Source organism: Pantherophis guttatus, chromosome 10 (assembly GCF_059756535.1).
Source record: "Pantherophis guttatus breed Tessera chromosome 10, ASM5975653v1, whole genome shotgun sequence".
Classification (NCBI taxonomy): Eukaryota; Metazoa; Chordata; class Lepidosauria; order Squamata; family Colubridae; genus Pantherophis; species Pantherophis guttatus.
The window spans coordinates 15416709-15432419 of NC_142072.1; the positions used below are offsets into that span (position 1 = coordinate 15416709).

Sequence of the window (15711 nt, forward strand, 5' to 3'; positions counted from 1 at the left end):
CCTCTCTACGTCATTGGCTAACGTCGACGCCGTTCAGCCGTTGTGAGGCGGGCGCTTTGGCCTTATCTTGAGGCTCATTGAGTCTCTCCGGACGTCACTCAGGAGCGGGAGGCGGGGAGGCGGGGTCTTGGTTGTTTGGGGAAGCGGCGAAGGGGAAAAACAAGAGATGCGCTCTGACGTCACGGGAGGGCGCCATCCTGGGGGGAGGGGGAGGGGAGGGGGCTGGAGATAAGACGTCAGGTGACCCGTGTTCAGGTATCTTTTACCATAGAGAACAGGGAAGAAATGAGGCTAGAGTGCCTCACAGTCCGGTTTTAACGGATTAACAGAGTTGGAAGGGATCTTGTAGGTCATCTAGTCCAACCCCCCCGCCCAAGCAGGAGACCTTACACCGGTTCGAAGCGAGATGCCGGAGAATAACGGAGGAATTTCTGCCTCGAAAGGAACAAAATCTTGTGTTGCGTCGAAAGAGGCAACGCGGACCGAGCCGTATCCACGCTTCTGCTGGGCTGTCAGCCGAATACGAACAGTTATCTCTCGGGGGGGGGGAGAGGGGGACACATCATGTCTTGGCTAGCAGACGGACGTGTCTTTTTACTGACCCTAAATCTCATCTCGGACTGGCCAGAATGAGGACACTGTTCGGCGGCAACAGCAGCGTCACCTTTCTCCCCTGCCTTGTTCTTGCTCCTTCCGTGTTTAAGGGCGTGCAGAAAGCGAGCCTTAGAATCACAGTCGTGGAAGGGGCCTTAGAGATCCTCTAGTCCACCCCACGCCCTACGTGAACATATTACTTAATATATCCCTTGAACATAGTCACTGTTTATTGCAAAACATAAATTCAAGCATCAATTCCAGATCTTAAGGTCAAATCTTACATTATGAGCTACATATTTCTTAAGAAAAAGACAAAAGCCATATAATTCAAGTTTTTTTTTAATTGATTTGCTTCAGATATTACACTACTATTTGTTTAGCCATGGTTCATAAATCTGCCATAATTGGCTAATTTTGCAATGTGTCAAATCCTCATAAGGCATAGTTTACAAACCGCAATGGCAAGGCTAACACAACATCAGTAACATACGACTTGCATAGGACCTTCTGCTTGTTTTCATTAAAATGCAAAGGTACTAAGAAAAATAAAGCTGCTTCATTCGAATTGATGGAGAATCATTAGCTGTTTGTGTAGTCACCACCTTACCAATCTTATTCAGGGATCATTATCCGTGCAAATAACTCAATTCCATCTACCCACATTTGTTTGCTACATGAAGTTCTCGGAAGTGGATTTTATGATGATTTAAAATGTTTTCCCTTCCCTTTTCTGTCCCAGTAGTCTGAATGGTTGTGATCTTACACAAGTGTGTGAATGGCTGAATTACCCACTATACAGTGGTCTCACTGATTCAAAAAGCTAGGGAGGGATGGTAGGTTAGGTTAAGATAAGTGCATACAGACACATGTTCAAACTTCAGGTTCCACCTTACAATGCAATAGCATTTTGCAGCATGAATGGCGACTCAGCTGAATGATCTGTAAAATGAGGACCTTTTGCTATGGAATTTTCTAATGAAATACAACCAGATATCTTTTGCTGAACATGAGAGCCATTGTTGTTAAGCCAGGATTGGATAGGTGGCACTAGAAGCCACCCCACAGTTGTTTTCCTTCGTGGACATGAGGATGTAGCCATCATTACCCCAATATGTAGACCAAGAGTTCTTAATGAGCCAGTAGGGTTCCCCCTGGAGGTCTCCGTAACCCACAGCTAGGACAGCATGATCTAACTCCATGGTTCTATTTCCTAGAAGAATAAGTGTAATAATTAACATCATAACAAAATGAAATTCAACAGTGAAAAAAGTAAGGTTCTACATTTAGGCAAGAAAAACAAAATGCACAGGTACCGTATATGTGGTACCTTGCTCAATAGTAGTAACTGTGAGAGGGATCTTGGAATCCTAGTGGACAACCATTTAGATTGAGCCAGCAGTGTGCAGCAGCTGCCAAAAAAGCCAACCCAGTTCTGGGTTGCATAAAATCAAGATCACGTGAAGTAATGGCAGCACAGTTGGACAGTGAGCAGGTTGGGGAGGTACATGGGCCAGTCCTGGAGACTGGGGAAGGCTTGGACGAGGGCTCTGCATCAGAGGCAGAGAGGGCGCCAGGACCATCTGGGAGTTATGTGCTGCCTCCGGAGCCTCCATAATTGGACATCAGTGAGGCAGAGAAACAGGGGGAGCCTGTTCTCAGTACGCACATGTGCAGAGCTACCAGAGGGCAAGAACAGTTAAAACAAAAGGGATGACTCAGGAGTAGGGCTTGGAGATGATTGGCCCCTCCCATAATGCATAAAGGAGGAGCAAAGGCATTTGAGCCTTTGTAGGAAGTAACGTTCGTTCTGGTTGGTTCAAATTCTGAAGCTCCGTTTTGACTCTGTGCTCCGTGTGGCTTTGCAAAGCTAATTAAGTCTTTGGCAGAGTGTCAAGGGAGATAAAGGTGGATGCTTATCAGCCTGATCCCGAAAGACTGTGGCAGACTTCTTTCGGAATCTATACCAACTCTTTGTGACTCATTACGGGCTGGGAATGAACAATAATTCACAGCCATAGAAATAAAAAGAGGGTTTTGGGGACTAATTGTATGCTTTTTACTGTCTCAGGAAGCCTAGGTCAGAACAACCACGAACCAAGAAGTGAAAGAAAACTCACCACAGTTAGGCTCATAATAGATGCCATTGGAGTAGAAGGCAAAGGACTTGTGGGAGGCATCGATGTTCACTGCGATGGGGCCATGCTTGTACAGAGCAGCTTTAAGCTCAGTGATGTTTTGGGAGGTAATAGCTATGAAGCCGGTGATGGGTGCCATCAGCTCCGATTGATTGTAGTGGCAGTAGCCATTCTGTGGGGGCAGAAGAGACAAGGTAGCCCCGTTCACTTCACAGAAGTTACATTAATTTCGGCCACTAATGTGCAGCTTGGTTATCAACCTAGGGAGCTACCAGATCAGATCATTTATCCATCTAGCTCAGGGCTCCCCAAACTCTTCAGTTCATTGACTCCTTCATGAAGTTTCAGATTGTTCACTAACTCCCAAACACTTAATAGTATGAAAATCACTTGATAAACACTATTTTATTACTACTATAAATAACATCAATGACATCAACCCTTTTGTTCTGCCCCAGCTCAGATAATAATAACAGTAACAGAGTTGGAAGGTACCCTAAAGGTCTTCTAATCCAACCCCCTGCTACTTATCGGTGAGGAAAAACATGCACTTGGAGTACACAAATGTCACAATCCATCCTTGATTTTGGACCGCACTTTGTGCAGTAATTGAACTTGGTGCCCTTGAACAAAGTTGGGTGTTTTGTGCAAAATTAAGAAAAGAGATGATTTGGCAGGAGGGGGCTAGAATCCACATCTTAAGAATCATGGGTGTTTTTTTGTATTTAGAGAAGGAAGCTCTTATGAATATAAAATTGTGCTTGGAAAGCAGAGCAATCTAAATCAATCTAGGTCTGGCACGAGATTCATAACTGCATTTATTGGGCATATTTTGGACCATTTGTTCTGCTTTTTCCAATGCAGGAAAAAGGATAACAAAATACAGATACTCCTCGACTTGCAACCATTCCTTTAGTGACCATTCGAAGTTACAACCGCACTGAAAAAAGTGACTTATAATTGATTTTCACACTTATGACCGTTGCAGCCTTCCCATGGTCACATGATCAAAATTTGTGCGCTTGGCAACTGGCATGAACTCATGACAGTTGCACTGTCCCGGGATCATGTGATCAACATTTGTAACCTTACCAACTGGCTTCTGACACACAAAGTCAAGAGGGGAGGCCAGATTCACTTAATAACTGCATGATTCACTTAACAACTGCAGAAATTTGCTTACAATCCCAGGATAAAGAAGACCAGTAGAAACATCTCACCTGAGGGATACGGGAGGAATATCTGCAAAACTACCCTAGATTTACCTGACCAATGTATGGCCCGTAGGCCTCAGCGGTGGCAATCCCTCCGTGCTTCATAATCCATTCAAATGCCTGTGGTTCCTGGCCCCCGTCACAAGCACGGTTTCCAAAACCCCAGGAACAGTCAATCAAAATTTGCTGAGATAGTGGGGTAAGCACTCCTGTCTGCATCGAAAGAACAAAAGAGAACTTCTCTCTGGTTAGAAACCAACTACAGGTAGTCTTCAACTTACAACAGTTCATTTAGTGACCGTTCAAAGCTGCAATGGCATTGAAAAAAGTGATTTATGACCGTTTTTCACACTTATGACCTTTGCAGCATCCCCATGGTCACATCCAGGAGTGGAATTCAGCCGGTTAGGACCGGTTCGGGAAAACCGGATGCTGGTTTTACATCTGATTCACTGTCAACAATCCATCTGCCATTGGGGGTCTCACCTTGAGAAAGAGGGCTCCTTCCAGAGCTCCTGTTGTGGCAAAACTCCAGCAGGATCCACACACTGCCTGGTCTTTAACGGGTGTCACGGCCCCTTTATTGAGAAGGAAAGGGAAGGATTGTCAAAATAACAAATAAGGAAACACCAGCATTCCAAGTAATGCAGCACGCAAAAGGCATTAGATTAAAGGAAAATTCTCTGGGCTGAAATTTAAACCAAAGTGTGGATTTTAATGGGCTGAAACCCAAAAGGAGGACTTAGACGGAACCATTGTGGTCTGTAAGGTAAAGGCTCCCCTCACACATATGCACTAGTCGTTCCTGACTCTAGGGGGCGGTGCTCATCTCCATTTCAAAGCCGAAGAGCCAGCGCTGTCCGAAGACATCTCTGTGTTCATGTGGCCGGCATGACTAAATGCCAAAGGCGCACGGAACGCTGTTACCTTCCCACCAAAGGTGGTCCCTATTTTTCTACTTGCATTTTTTACGTGCTTTCGAATTGCTAGGTTGGCAGAAGCTGGGTCAAGGAACGGGAGCTCATCCGTTACGCAGCACTAGGGATTCGAACCGCTGAACTGCCGACCTTTCGATCGACAAGCTCAGCGTCTTAGCCACTGAGCCACCACGTCCATTCATTGTGGTCTGTGGAGGATCCAAATTCTATTCCTCGGATAGAAACAGGACTTTAGTTTCAGAGGGGGAAATCTGATGTCACAAATCCTCTTTTGTCCCAGCCTGCAGTTTCTTGTTTAACATTTTTGACTGAGTTATAAAATGAAACAAGATACCAAATAGGAAAGTAAATAGGAAAATGTTGGGGAGGAAGAGGGGGAAGAGAAGTGAGGGAGGGTAAGAAAAAAAGAAAAAGAAACATCAACGCCCCCAAAGAAGCCCCCCAAAGCCAGAAAGCGCAGTTGCTTTGTTAGTTGTTGCTGTGTGGAGCGTGAGCTGAGCAAAAGACACTTAGACATCACAATTACCGTAAAGCCTCCAGTCTAAACTCTCCGGCAAGGTGAGACCACTGTAGCTGTCAGTTGGGAACTCCCACCCTTTCCTGGGTCCCTCAGTCTGTAGCCTCCCCCTCATCACAGCCATCTCTTCCGGTGTGCGATCTGCCAAGTGGTTTACTGCCAGTTTGAAGGAGAGGTTGGCTCGGTTCTTGGAATGGATGTACCTGGAAGAACATGGAGAAAGAGTAGATGATGCATTCTCACTTGAAGAAGAAAGAAACTGGACCGTTGTCTGGACTGGACCTATTTAACCTCACTAGTGTTCTTTTTTCTGCCAAAAACCTGCATAAGCTATTTAATTGCGGTTATATAGTAATGTAGGTAATGCGAGTCCAGCTGGATGATCACTGAAGGGCCCTCTTTATTCTGTATTGTAAGAAAGGAAATGTGCTTGTTTAAGAAAAGCCAATTATCCAGTTGAGACAGTACAAAGGCAGAACAAAGTTCCTTTGAAGTAGAAACATTCAGAAGAGGGGCCCCTCAGTTGTCAGAGATAGAGACGTTTGGTGATATACAGTTTGAAGGTTAAAAGAATCAAGGATGACCACATGAAATATCAACAAAAGATAATTTGAATCTATGCTTCGGTGATTTACAAGAAGAATTATGACTGTTTGGCAAAGATAATGTAAAACTTAGTAATTAGGAAATGTCAATTAAATATAACAAATGTATATGACCACATAAACTGCTGTGTTCGCAGAATCCTTTGTCTTAGAAGGGTATAAAACCATTGTAACTAATTTCTGTCTTTGTTCAAAGCTTCATGTACAAACTTTGAACCTATTGTGCAATATACTGTCTCTGACTAACCTAAGAAAGTTGTGCTGGTCTAATTAATCCACAACAATAGGGTTGTGAACAGATAGGCATGTGTGGTTGGTTCTCCTGTTTTATTCTGATGAAGATAAAACCGAAGCGAAACTAGCTTGTATAGCTGGCATAATATGCATTTACTCTGCCCTACGCATGGAATTTTGCAGAGATTGCTTTCCGCGGTTGACTTCCAGACTTTCTTTTAATATGTTTTAAGGAGAAACTCTTGCATTTCATTGAATTGATCCTGGGAGATGTTCCACTGGAAATATCCATTCTCACTCTAAGTAAAAGACAGAAGCATTAAATTGGCACGAGTGAATAGAATAGTAACTACATATTTAAAGGTGAATTAACTGCTGGAATCCAAGAGCCAAATGCCAGAGGTTGCGTTCCATCAATCCTATTTGCCACATAAAGGAGCTGGCATGCTACGTTTCTTTTTCCTGCATAAGACGAAGAAATATAAGAGAGTGGGCGGCCATATCAGTCTTCTAAATAAATAAATCGACTGGGTTCATCCTTCACAGTTAACTGTATTGTGGTTTGTTTATTTGGGGCTTAGCGTGTAATTACTTAACATGTTATTTACTTGACATGTAATTGTTGAATAAGCCACAGAAAAGTCCTCAAACTATCAAGTTTGGATCTTGACCAATACGAGGTCGATCCATCCTCTTTTATTGTAGAATCTGCTTGGTGAGCAAGTAGCAGAATCTGGAAAATTGTAGAATTCTGGCTAATTAAGTTTTCCTGATCTACATCTGAGCTCCGGTGGCTCAGTGGTTAGACTGCAGTACTGCAGGCTAATTCTGCTGACTGCTGGCTGCCTGCAATTTGGCAGTTCGAATCTCACCAGGCTCAAGGTTGACTCAGCTTTCCATCCTTCCGAGGTCAGTAAAATGAGGACCCAGATTGTTGGGGGCAATAGGCTGACTCTGTAAAACCACTCGGAGAGAGCTGTAAAAGCACTGTGAAGCGGTATATAAGTCTAGGTGCTATTGCTATTTCTATCTCTGCTGGTTCCTTTACCTCATATTGTGGATGAAGTTATGTCGCCTGTGCTCTATCTCTTTTTTGTTCTTGTAGGTCTTTCGGAATTTTTTCTTGTAGTGATGAAACAGATGTTCATGGTGTTGTCTGACTTCTCCAGTTCTCCCTACGAATTCCTGCATTGGGTTGGCCAAGATCCTGTGTTCTGGTCCTATTCTTGGCCAGTGTGCACACTTGATGCCTATGAGGAGGAAATCAGAAAATCAACCAAGTGAAAACATGTCTTCTGGAGTTCTCTGTTGCCTGCTATGTGCCCTGTCGAGAAGACCGATATTAACAACAGGTTGTTTCAAGCACCTTGTAGAATCTTGTAATTTCATTTTGACATCACCATAGTCTGGTCATTGAGAAGGTGGTGGGAAGGCCTGGAACATGAATCACAAGCCTTTGGGAAAGACTTCAAAATCTTCTGGTTTGGAGGCCAATTTAAGAGGTCAAACTGGAAGGCCATTTATGATGTGGGTTCAGCCTAATTTGCTTTTCGTGTGACAAACCTAACACTGTCAGGCCTGGAAGCCATCTTTTTCGTTGGATCTTCAGGCCTGCCACATTTACTACTGTGGGAAACTGGGAGGGGGGATTTTATGGAACCAGGGTCATATATATAGTCAAAATAACATTCCTTTCTCAGAAAGTCAAGGACATCTTGCCCTCCACCTGGAGGGGTGTGACTGGGAGGCATCTCCAGTTGGGACGGTGCTTTGATTGGACCTTGTGATGGACATGTGGGTGTTGGGCAGGGGCTTGAACTTTCCTTTTGGTGGGGAAAACCTGGAAACTTTCAGATTCGGGTTTTCCCAGATATGCCAATATGACATCTCTAATAAAATGGAACTTTGAGGAAACTCAAGCCTCGGATTTTTCTTTTGTTGGGGGTGTTAACTTGGAACGCTGACAAACACATTGTTTCTTTCCCAGGTTGAGTGGTTTTCAAATGTGAAGCTGTCAACTCCTGGAATTCTGAGCAATGGCCAGAGTTGCTCACACTGACTAGGAAATTCTGAGGGTAAAACATCTAGAGAACCTTAGCTTGGGGAAGACCGACTTCACCCCTGCACAACCTACACATTTCTAAGCGAAGGATTTATGAAGATGCCCAGGGCTCTCTTCTCCATCTGATACTGAAGTTTTGGCCTTTGAGAAAAGAAGAGCATTGTCTTCACTGATACATCTACAAGTGTTTTAATTAACAGGGTGCTATAAGGAGGGTGGAATATTTTTCCCGGTTACACATTTTAAATTCCTGTAATATTTTTAGTTGTTTAATAAATGTAATAAAATACAGACTGATTTGGGTTAAAGGGAGATGGTTTAAAAAAAAATATCTAAAAGATAGCAAGTAACACTTCTTTGCATAAGATATTATTACAACTACACAGTGGTGGGATTCAGCCGGTTCGGGCGAACCCATTGTTAAATTGTTGACTGGCCCTACCCCTTCCTGCCCCTCCCCTTCCAGGAGTCCCCCCGTGCCCCGTTTTGACTCCCAGGTAAGTGCAGGGAAACCTACTAGGCCCAAAACAGGGCATGAGGGGGTGAGGCGCCCCCCCCATGGCTTGTTTTTGCTCCCAGGAGGCTGCAGGGAGGCCTACTAGGCCCAAAATGGGGCGAGGGGGGCGCCCCCCTTCGTGGCCCGTTTTTGCTCCCAGGGAGGTGCAGAAGACCGAGTGCTGCCTGTCACACCCCCTGGCCACACCCACCATGGCCACGCCAATGCAGCCGGTCATTAGGGCAGAGAACGGGTTGTTAAATTATTTGAATCCCACCACCGCAACTACAATATCGGTCCCTTACAAGTAGACTCCACTAGTTTATCCTAATTTGGTGCTTCCCAGATGTTTGGGGTTTCAGCTTCTAGAGTTCCCATTCACCTGGAGACAGTAGGATCAGGGAAATGGATAGACTGGAGGAAGTTGACCGATGCAATGGATCAGGAAGAGGTGTCCAGATATTGACAATATTCCAGAAAATGTTTTCGTCCATACTTACCAGGAGGGAGATCGAAGATGCTGGGTGAGAAACTGTGAGAGTAGCTGGTATAATCTATTTCATACTTGTCATAGTGGGAACCCAGGAGAGTGTTGAAGCCTTTCATTTCATAATGGACTGGCAAAGGCCCACGGGAACCATCTGTCACCCACAACTTGTAGGTGTTCTTCTTCTTACCCCAATAGGAGACACTCTCCAAGACTGTGCAATACTGTCCATTGTAATGCTCATGCTGTACAGGCTAATGGGTAAGAAAGCAGAATAGAGGGAAGGTTTGCCAGTACATTAATGGAAGGGTCAGTTAAAAAATATTATACGTTTCAGCACAAGTATTTAATCTCTACACAATATGTGTGGCTTTGTGTTGTGGCCTGCCAGCGGCCAGCGGAGCTGATAGCAAATTCGGACAGTGGGAAGGTTGGGGAGGAACATGGGCCAGTCCTGGAGTCTGGGGAAGGCTCTGATGAAGGCTCTGCGTCGGAGGCAGAGATGGGGCCAGGGCCCTCTGATAGGTGTCAGCTGCCTTCGGAATCAGACATCAATAGGGCAGAAGAACAGCTGGAGCCTGTTCCCAGTGTGCGCATGCACAGAGTTGCCAGACGAAGGGAACAGCTAAGGAACAAGGGTCGACTCAGGAGTAAAGCCACAGGTGGATGGTGAATGGCCCCTCCCATAGGGAATAAAAAGGAGTGAAAGGGGAGGGGAGTTTGCAGGAGACAATTAGTTCGCTTAATTGGTTTGTGACTCTCCGAGATTCCTTGCCAAGTTTTGAAGATATCGGCCTGGCAGCTCTCCAAGCCAGATAAGGTCTGTGACTGTAAATTCACCCTTGAAAGACTTTGCTGAATGTGAATGGGAGAAATTCACAGTAACTTAATAAAAAGGGATTTTTGTCGGGAAAAGGAGTCTGCTTCGTGGTTTGGGAACGCCAGGTCAGAACATTTTGTACAGCAAAATTTTTCAGTGCAACTATGGATAACTATACATAATTACGTGGACTTCAATCTGGCATACTCCAAAATCAGCAGGTATAAGCAATGCCGCCTTAATTCATGATTTAAAAAAAAAAATCTTTTTAAGAAGTTGCCCCCAATTACCCCATACCCCACCCCAGCCAGGCTTATTAGAAATGTCATGATAGGAGACACATTCACTCGTCTCTCCCATTTGGGGGAGCGGCTCATTTTCAATTTCACTGTTTTCACAGTTCATTGACAAGGTGGGGTGGGGGGCAACCTGTGCAGATGGACACTGAGCTGGTGGGGCATAAAAGCAAATGAAGAGGTCTAGCCATGATTTCTGGTGCATGCCTTAATTATAGTTAACATAATTCAGGTTTGATGGGATACATGAAGAATGCAGAGAGATGAGAAGATGGCCAAACCCCCCTCCCCCCCTCACCTGGAAGTCTATTAAGTTAGGAAACACGCTTTGAGGTGTAATGGGATCCTCAGAGGTTCCATTGATCTGAAAACATTCCTTAATATTGACCTCTGTTTCAGTGGTTTCTGGGGTTATCTTGAAGCTGACTCCAAAAGGTTTCATATAGCCTAACTGGTAAGTGATAACTTGGCCTGGAAAAAAGGGAAAAAGCAGAATTAGACCAAATATTTGATTGCCTCTGACAGTATAAGATAAAGGTAAAGGTTCCCCTCACAGATATGTGCTAGTCATTCCTGACTCTAGGGGGCGGTGCTCATCTCCATTTCAAAGCTGAAGAGCCAGTACTGTCCAAAGACGTCTCCGTGGTCATGTGGCCGGCATGACTTAATGCCAAAGGCGCACGGAACGCTGTTCCCTTCCCACCAAAGATGGTCCCTATTTTTCTACTTGCATTTTTTACGTGCTTTCAAACTGCTAAGTTGGCAGAAGCTGGGACAAGTAACGGGAGCTCACCACGTTACATGGTACTAGGGATTCGAACAGTTGAACTGCTGACCTTTCAATCGACTAGCCTCTGAGCCACCGCGTCCCTTTCTGACAGTATAGCCCTTTCTTATTTCATTAGGATAATTGTTGCTGGCTCTGATGCCCTCAAGGTATGCTGGGACCACAACTCCCAACATTTCCAGAAGACTCTTGGCTGTCACAGTGCATTAGTGTAGGCAGTGCATTCAAATGATCTCTATAAGACAATGCATGTGGCGTGCATGTGAACAGAACAGATGGGAAGGAAAAATAGGTCAGTGGCCGAGTACATACTTGGGAGAAAGACCCAGGGCCAGAGCCTTACACCACAGAATTCCTGTACAAATTTAAAAAGTAATGGGGTATGTATCTCTAACTACCTTCTTTCCTTGGAGATAAGATGGAATATAAAATAAAAGTAATGATGATGATGATGATGGGAGAAACCTTTATCTGAAAGGTGCTGCAGAAAGCAAAGCAGATAATATGAGTCTTTATCAGCCCTCCTCAACTTAGTACAGTTCTGAAATTGTGCAATTGAAACTCGACACATCTGGGCAGTCCAAGATACAGAAATGACAAAATAACAGAGTGGGGAGGGACCTTTGAGGTTTTTTAATCCAACCCCCTAATCAAGCAGGAGACCCTATACTAGTCTGAGCAAATGGCTGTCCAATCCCTTCTTAAAAATCTCCAGTGATGTAGCACCCACAACTTCTGGAGGTAAGACGTTCCATTGATAAATTTCACTGTCCTTAGTTCTAAGTTGGACCTCTCTTTAATGATCTTCCACCCGTTACTTCTGGTCCTGCCCTCAGCTGCTTTGGAGAATAGGCTAACCTCTTCTTCTCTTGACAGCCCCTCAAATATTGGAAGACTGTTATCACGTCATCCCAACCCTTCTCTCTGTTAGACTAGACATATCTAGTGCCTGCAAGAAATGCAGTCTGTATGTTTGGGCATGCAGTCTTACTTTTTATCAATTCTTCCTCCCTGAAGGGCTATCTACATTCATGGTGAAAATGCCATAAAGCTTTTCACTGGGTGATCCCACCACCACGGTATCAAACATGGATTACCGTCATAATACTGAATCCGACTTTTCCTTCCAGTCTTGTTTAATATAAAAAGTTTTTTATTTTTATTTTTCATCAACATACTTAAATGTACAGTCTTTTGTCCATCATTAATCATTATTCACTCATCTTATTCTTTAACTTCCATTTGCTAATTAGTTGTTCGGATCTGCTCTTTTACCATCTCCTTCCTTTGTTTTAATACAACCTTTCCTTTTTCTTCTTCTTCCTTTCTCTTCTCTCTCCTCTTCTATCTCTTTCCTCATTCTTCCTCTCCTTCCCTTTTCTATTTCTCTCCTCTTTCCCCTCCCCTCTATTCTTCACCCCTTTCTTCCCCTCTCTCCTACTCTTCTTTTCTCCTCCTTTCTCCGTCTCCTTTTCCCATTCTTTTTTTCTTCTCTTTTCACCTCCCAACTCCCCACCTTCCCTCTCTCTCCTCCTCTCCCCTTTTCTACTCCCTTGTTTCCTTTTTCAATTCAATCTGAGATGGTATTTGAGTAGCCCCGATTTCTATTCACATACATCTTCATTTCAAATTTCTTTTTTACGTTTATTTTTACATATCTAGTGCCTGCAAGAAATGCAGTCTGTATGTTTGGGCATGCAGTCTTACTTTTTATCAATTCTTCCTCCCTGAAGGGCTACCTACATTCATGGTGAAAATGCCATAAAGCTTTTCACTGGGTGATCCCACCACCATGGTATCAAACATGGATTACCATCATAATACTGAATCCGACTTTTCCCTCCAGTCTTGTTGAACCAGGCTTCAAACGGCTCTTCTATTTCAGCATAAGGCAGTTTAAGTATCCCTGAGAAAAAAGAGGCAAAATCAAAAAACAAGCAACAACAGAAAATATTGACTGAGATCCCTTTTATTCTGAACAGTTCCACCACTAGATCTTTGCAGACCACTTCTTTGTAAATTGTGTAATGGTCTCACATTACCTGTAACATGATAGACATCCCCTAACATGGGAAGCATCTGCAACTGTTTGGGTAGCTGTGCACCGCTCACCACTGAAATGCAAAAACCAAGAGGATAGATTGATATAATAATATAGAAAATAGAATAACAGAGTTGGAAGGGATCTTGGAGGTCTTCTAGTCCAACCCCCTGCCCAGGCAGGAAACCCTACACCTCTTCAGGCAAATGGTTATCCAACATCTTCTTAAAAATTTCCAGTGTTGGAGCATTCACAACTTCTGCAGGCAAGTTGTTCCACTGATTAATTGTTCTGTCAGGAAATTTCTCCTTGGTTCTAAGTTGCTTCTCTCCTTGATTAGTTCCCATCCATTCCTTCTTGTCCTGTTTTCAGGGTGCTTTGGAGAATAGCTTGACTCCCTCTTTGTGGCAGCCCCTGAGATACTGGAATACTGCTATCATGTCACCCCTAGTCCTTCTTTTTATTAAACTAGACATACCAGTTCCTGTAACTGTTCTTCATATATTTTAGCTTCCAGTCCCTTAAACATCTTTGTTGCTCTTCTCTGCATTCTTTCTAGAGTCTCAGCATCTTTTTTACATTGTGGCGATGTATTATAATATAATATAATATAATATAATATAATATAATATAATATAATATAATATAATATAATATAATATAATATAATATAATATAATATAATATAATATAATATAATATAATATAATATAATATAATATAATATAATCTCACCTGTCAACGATAGTGAAAAATGGAAAATCAATAAAGGGTGTTTAAAGTTTCACAAGCTGTCAAAATGGACTGGGATCCACAAAATCTGAAGTGGCCATCAATATATTACTTTTTGTTTGTTGATGATTGATTTAAGAAAATTAAGAGAACTACAGTACCTCCCTGGAAACTGTAAGATCACATAATAATATCCTGTGATGTTTTCTTTAACACTATAAAACAACTTCTGCCTATCACCTATCCTAGGTCATTGGGAAGAATTCGATAGGTGGATAAAAATGCCATATCCAGTTTAAACATCTGGCTGACTGTATGACCCAGCATAATAATAAGCAGTTAAGATTAACTTACCAAGGAAATAGGTTGCCCATGTTAGCAAGATCAGCTTTTCCATTCTTCTCCCAGGTCAGGCTCTCTACTACTCAGAGGCACGGAAAGTAAGTGTCTTATAAAGTCAGCAATGCTCAGCTAACCAATGGATAAACCTGGACCTCCCAAATGGGTGGGATTAGAAATGCAATGGATTGCAAGAATTGGATGGAACAGTCTCTGATCTGATTCGCTATATGCTGGATGGCAAGAAAATATCCAATAATATGCTAAGATAGTTGAGTGTGAATTTATTCTTGGAAATCAGTATTGGGAAAATGAGCTGAGTAGGCAACTCTGAAGTCTGCAACATGTCCATCAATTGCAAAAAAGCTGGAATTATTATTCCCAAACTGTTTCTATTCTGGTTATTCTGCCAGCAAACATCCATCCATCCATCCATCCATCTATCCATCCAACTTTTTACCACTCTTCAGACAATAAAGTATTCATAGAGGATCTTACAATATAGCCAATGTAACCCTTTTCTCTCCGAGTACCATGCCATGACATAAAAAATGGCAGAAATAAACAGGTTCAGCATAATTCTCATAAACCTGTCTCACTTGGCTTTTTGGATAGGAAGGAAGGAAGGAAGAAAGGAAGGAAGGAAGGAGGGACTGTAAAGAAAGAAGCAGCCTTTACTATCATTTTATTTCCAAAACTATCTCTGGACATTCTTAGAAACTAAGCTATATAAATAAAATTAGTCTTAGAAAATAAGCAGTGGATGGCTGTGGTATTATATTTGGAAATGTGCCCGTCTACCCTCCTCTTACCTCACCTATCAAAGGCAAGCTGGGGTATCACAGAGAACTGTGCTAAAGCAAGGAAGAAACATCTCTGAATTTAGAGTTGGAGAGTTGGAATGTGATATTGTGGTTTGAACCTCCTCTTGAATTCCGATAGAATCATTCAGAAGATGGATGAAAATGGTCTTCAGCCAGCTGCACAAGGCCAAGTCTTCAATTCTTGCTAGCTTTCAGCGCTGTTTTTCTGCATTGAAAGGTCACAGATAAAGTTGTATTCTTCCAACTGGATCATCTGCCTTGGTTGGCAGCAATGCAAGAAAAATAAAATGTTTAAGATTTGGGCCAATGTTATCTTCTCTCATTTCTCTTCCTCCTGCAAATCTAGCTGGTTTCTATCCCAAGGTTGGATCCAATCTGCACTTATGTCAATATGTTCTTTTGGAAGTCAAAACATATCTAGCGATGCCGCCAGCTCTTTCAGACAGATTCTGTATGAACTTGGTAATAAAAATTCTGTCCTGGCTTCCATTTGGCCCATGTTACTTAAAGTTGTTTTATGAGAGAAGTTAGTTTGTAAAGGAGAAATACCCTAAGAAAGCACAAGTATCAAATTATAATAGCACTTA

The 15711-nt window shown here is 42.9% G+C and overlaps 1 protein-coding gene across 3 annotated transcripts; it reads right to left on the reverse strand.

The window, feature by feature from the left end:
- Window positions 1-918: 918 nt before the first annotated feature.
- Window positions 919-15205, reverse strand: LOC117663505 (digestive cysteine proteinase 2-like). 3 transcript variants are annotated; one of them, XM_087876883.1, is made up of 12 exons: window positions 15113-15205; window positions 14316-14533; window positions 13231-13302; window positions 13002-13094; window positions 10700-10872; window positions 9299-9539; window positions 7289-7490; window positions 5411-5604; window positions 4433-4524; window positions 3998-4159; window positions 2715-2904; window positions 919-1807 (listed from the first exon to the last, which is right to left on the reverse strand). In XM_087876883.1, exons 2-12 carry the CDS (start codon window positions 14356-14358, stop codon window positions 1620-1622), a joined length of 1650 nt encoding a protein of 549 aa, XP_087733009.1. In that variant the 5' UTR covers window positions 14359-14533; window positions 15113-15205; the 3' UTR covers window positions 919-1619. The 3 variants fall into 3 exon arrangements, with proteins under 3 accessions (XP_087733009.1, XP_087733010.1, XP_034269637.1); XM_087876884.1 differs by having other exon boundaries at window positions 14316-14382; window positions 15118-15178; XM_034413746.2 differs by having other exon boundaries at window positions 14316-14449; window positions 15118-15136.
- Between the last annotated feature and the right edge of the window lie 506 nt (window positions 15206-15711).

Bases quoted from the DNA above. Each gene is read 5' to 3' on its own strand.
- LOC117663505 (XM_087876883.1), bottom strand. From the start codon at position 14,358: ATGGAAAAGCTGATCTTGCTAACATGGGCAACCTATTTCCTTG. The intron at 4,160-4,432 runs GTGAGACCCCCA...CTTTCGATGCAG, and splicing joins AAGGAGCCCTCTTTCTCAAG to ACAGGAGTGCTTACCCCACT. The intron at 1,808-2,714 runs GTGAGTTTTCTT...TTATTCTTCTAG, and splicing joins CTATTATGAGCCTAACTGTG to GAAATAGAACCATGGAGTTA.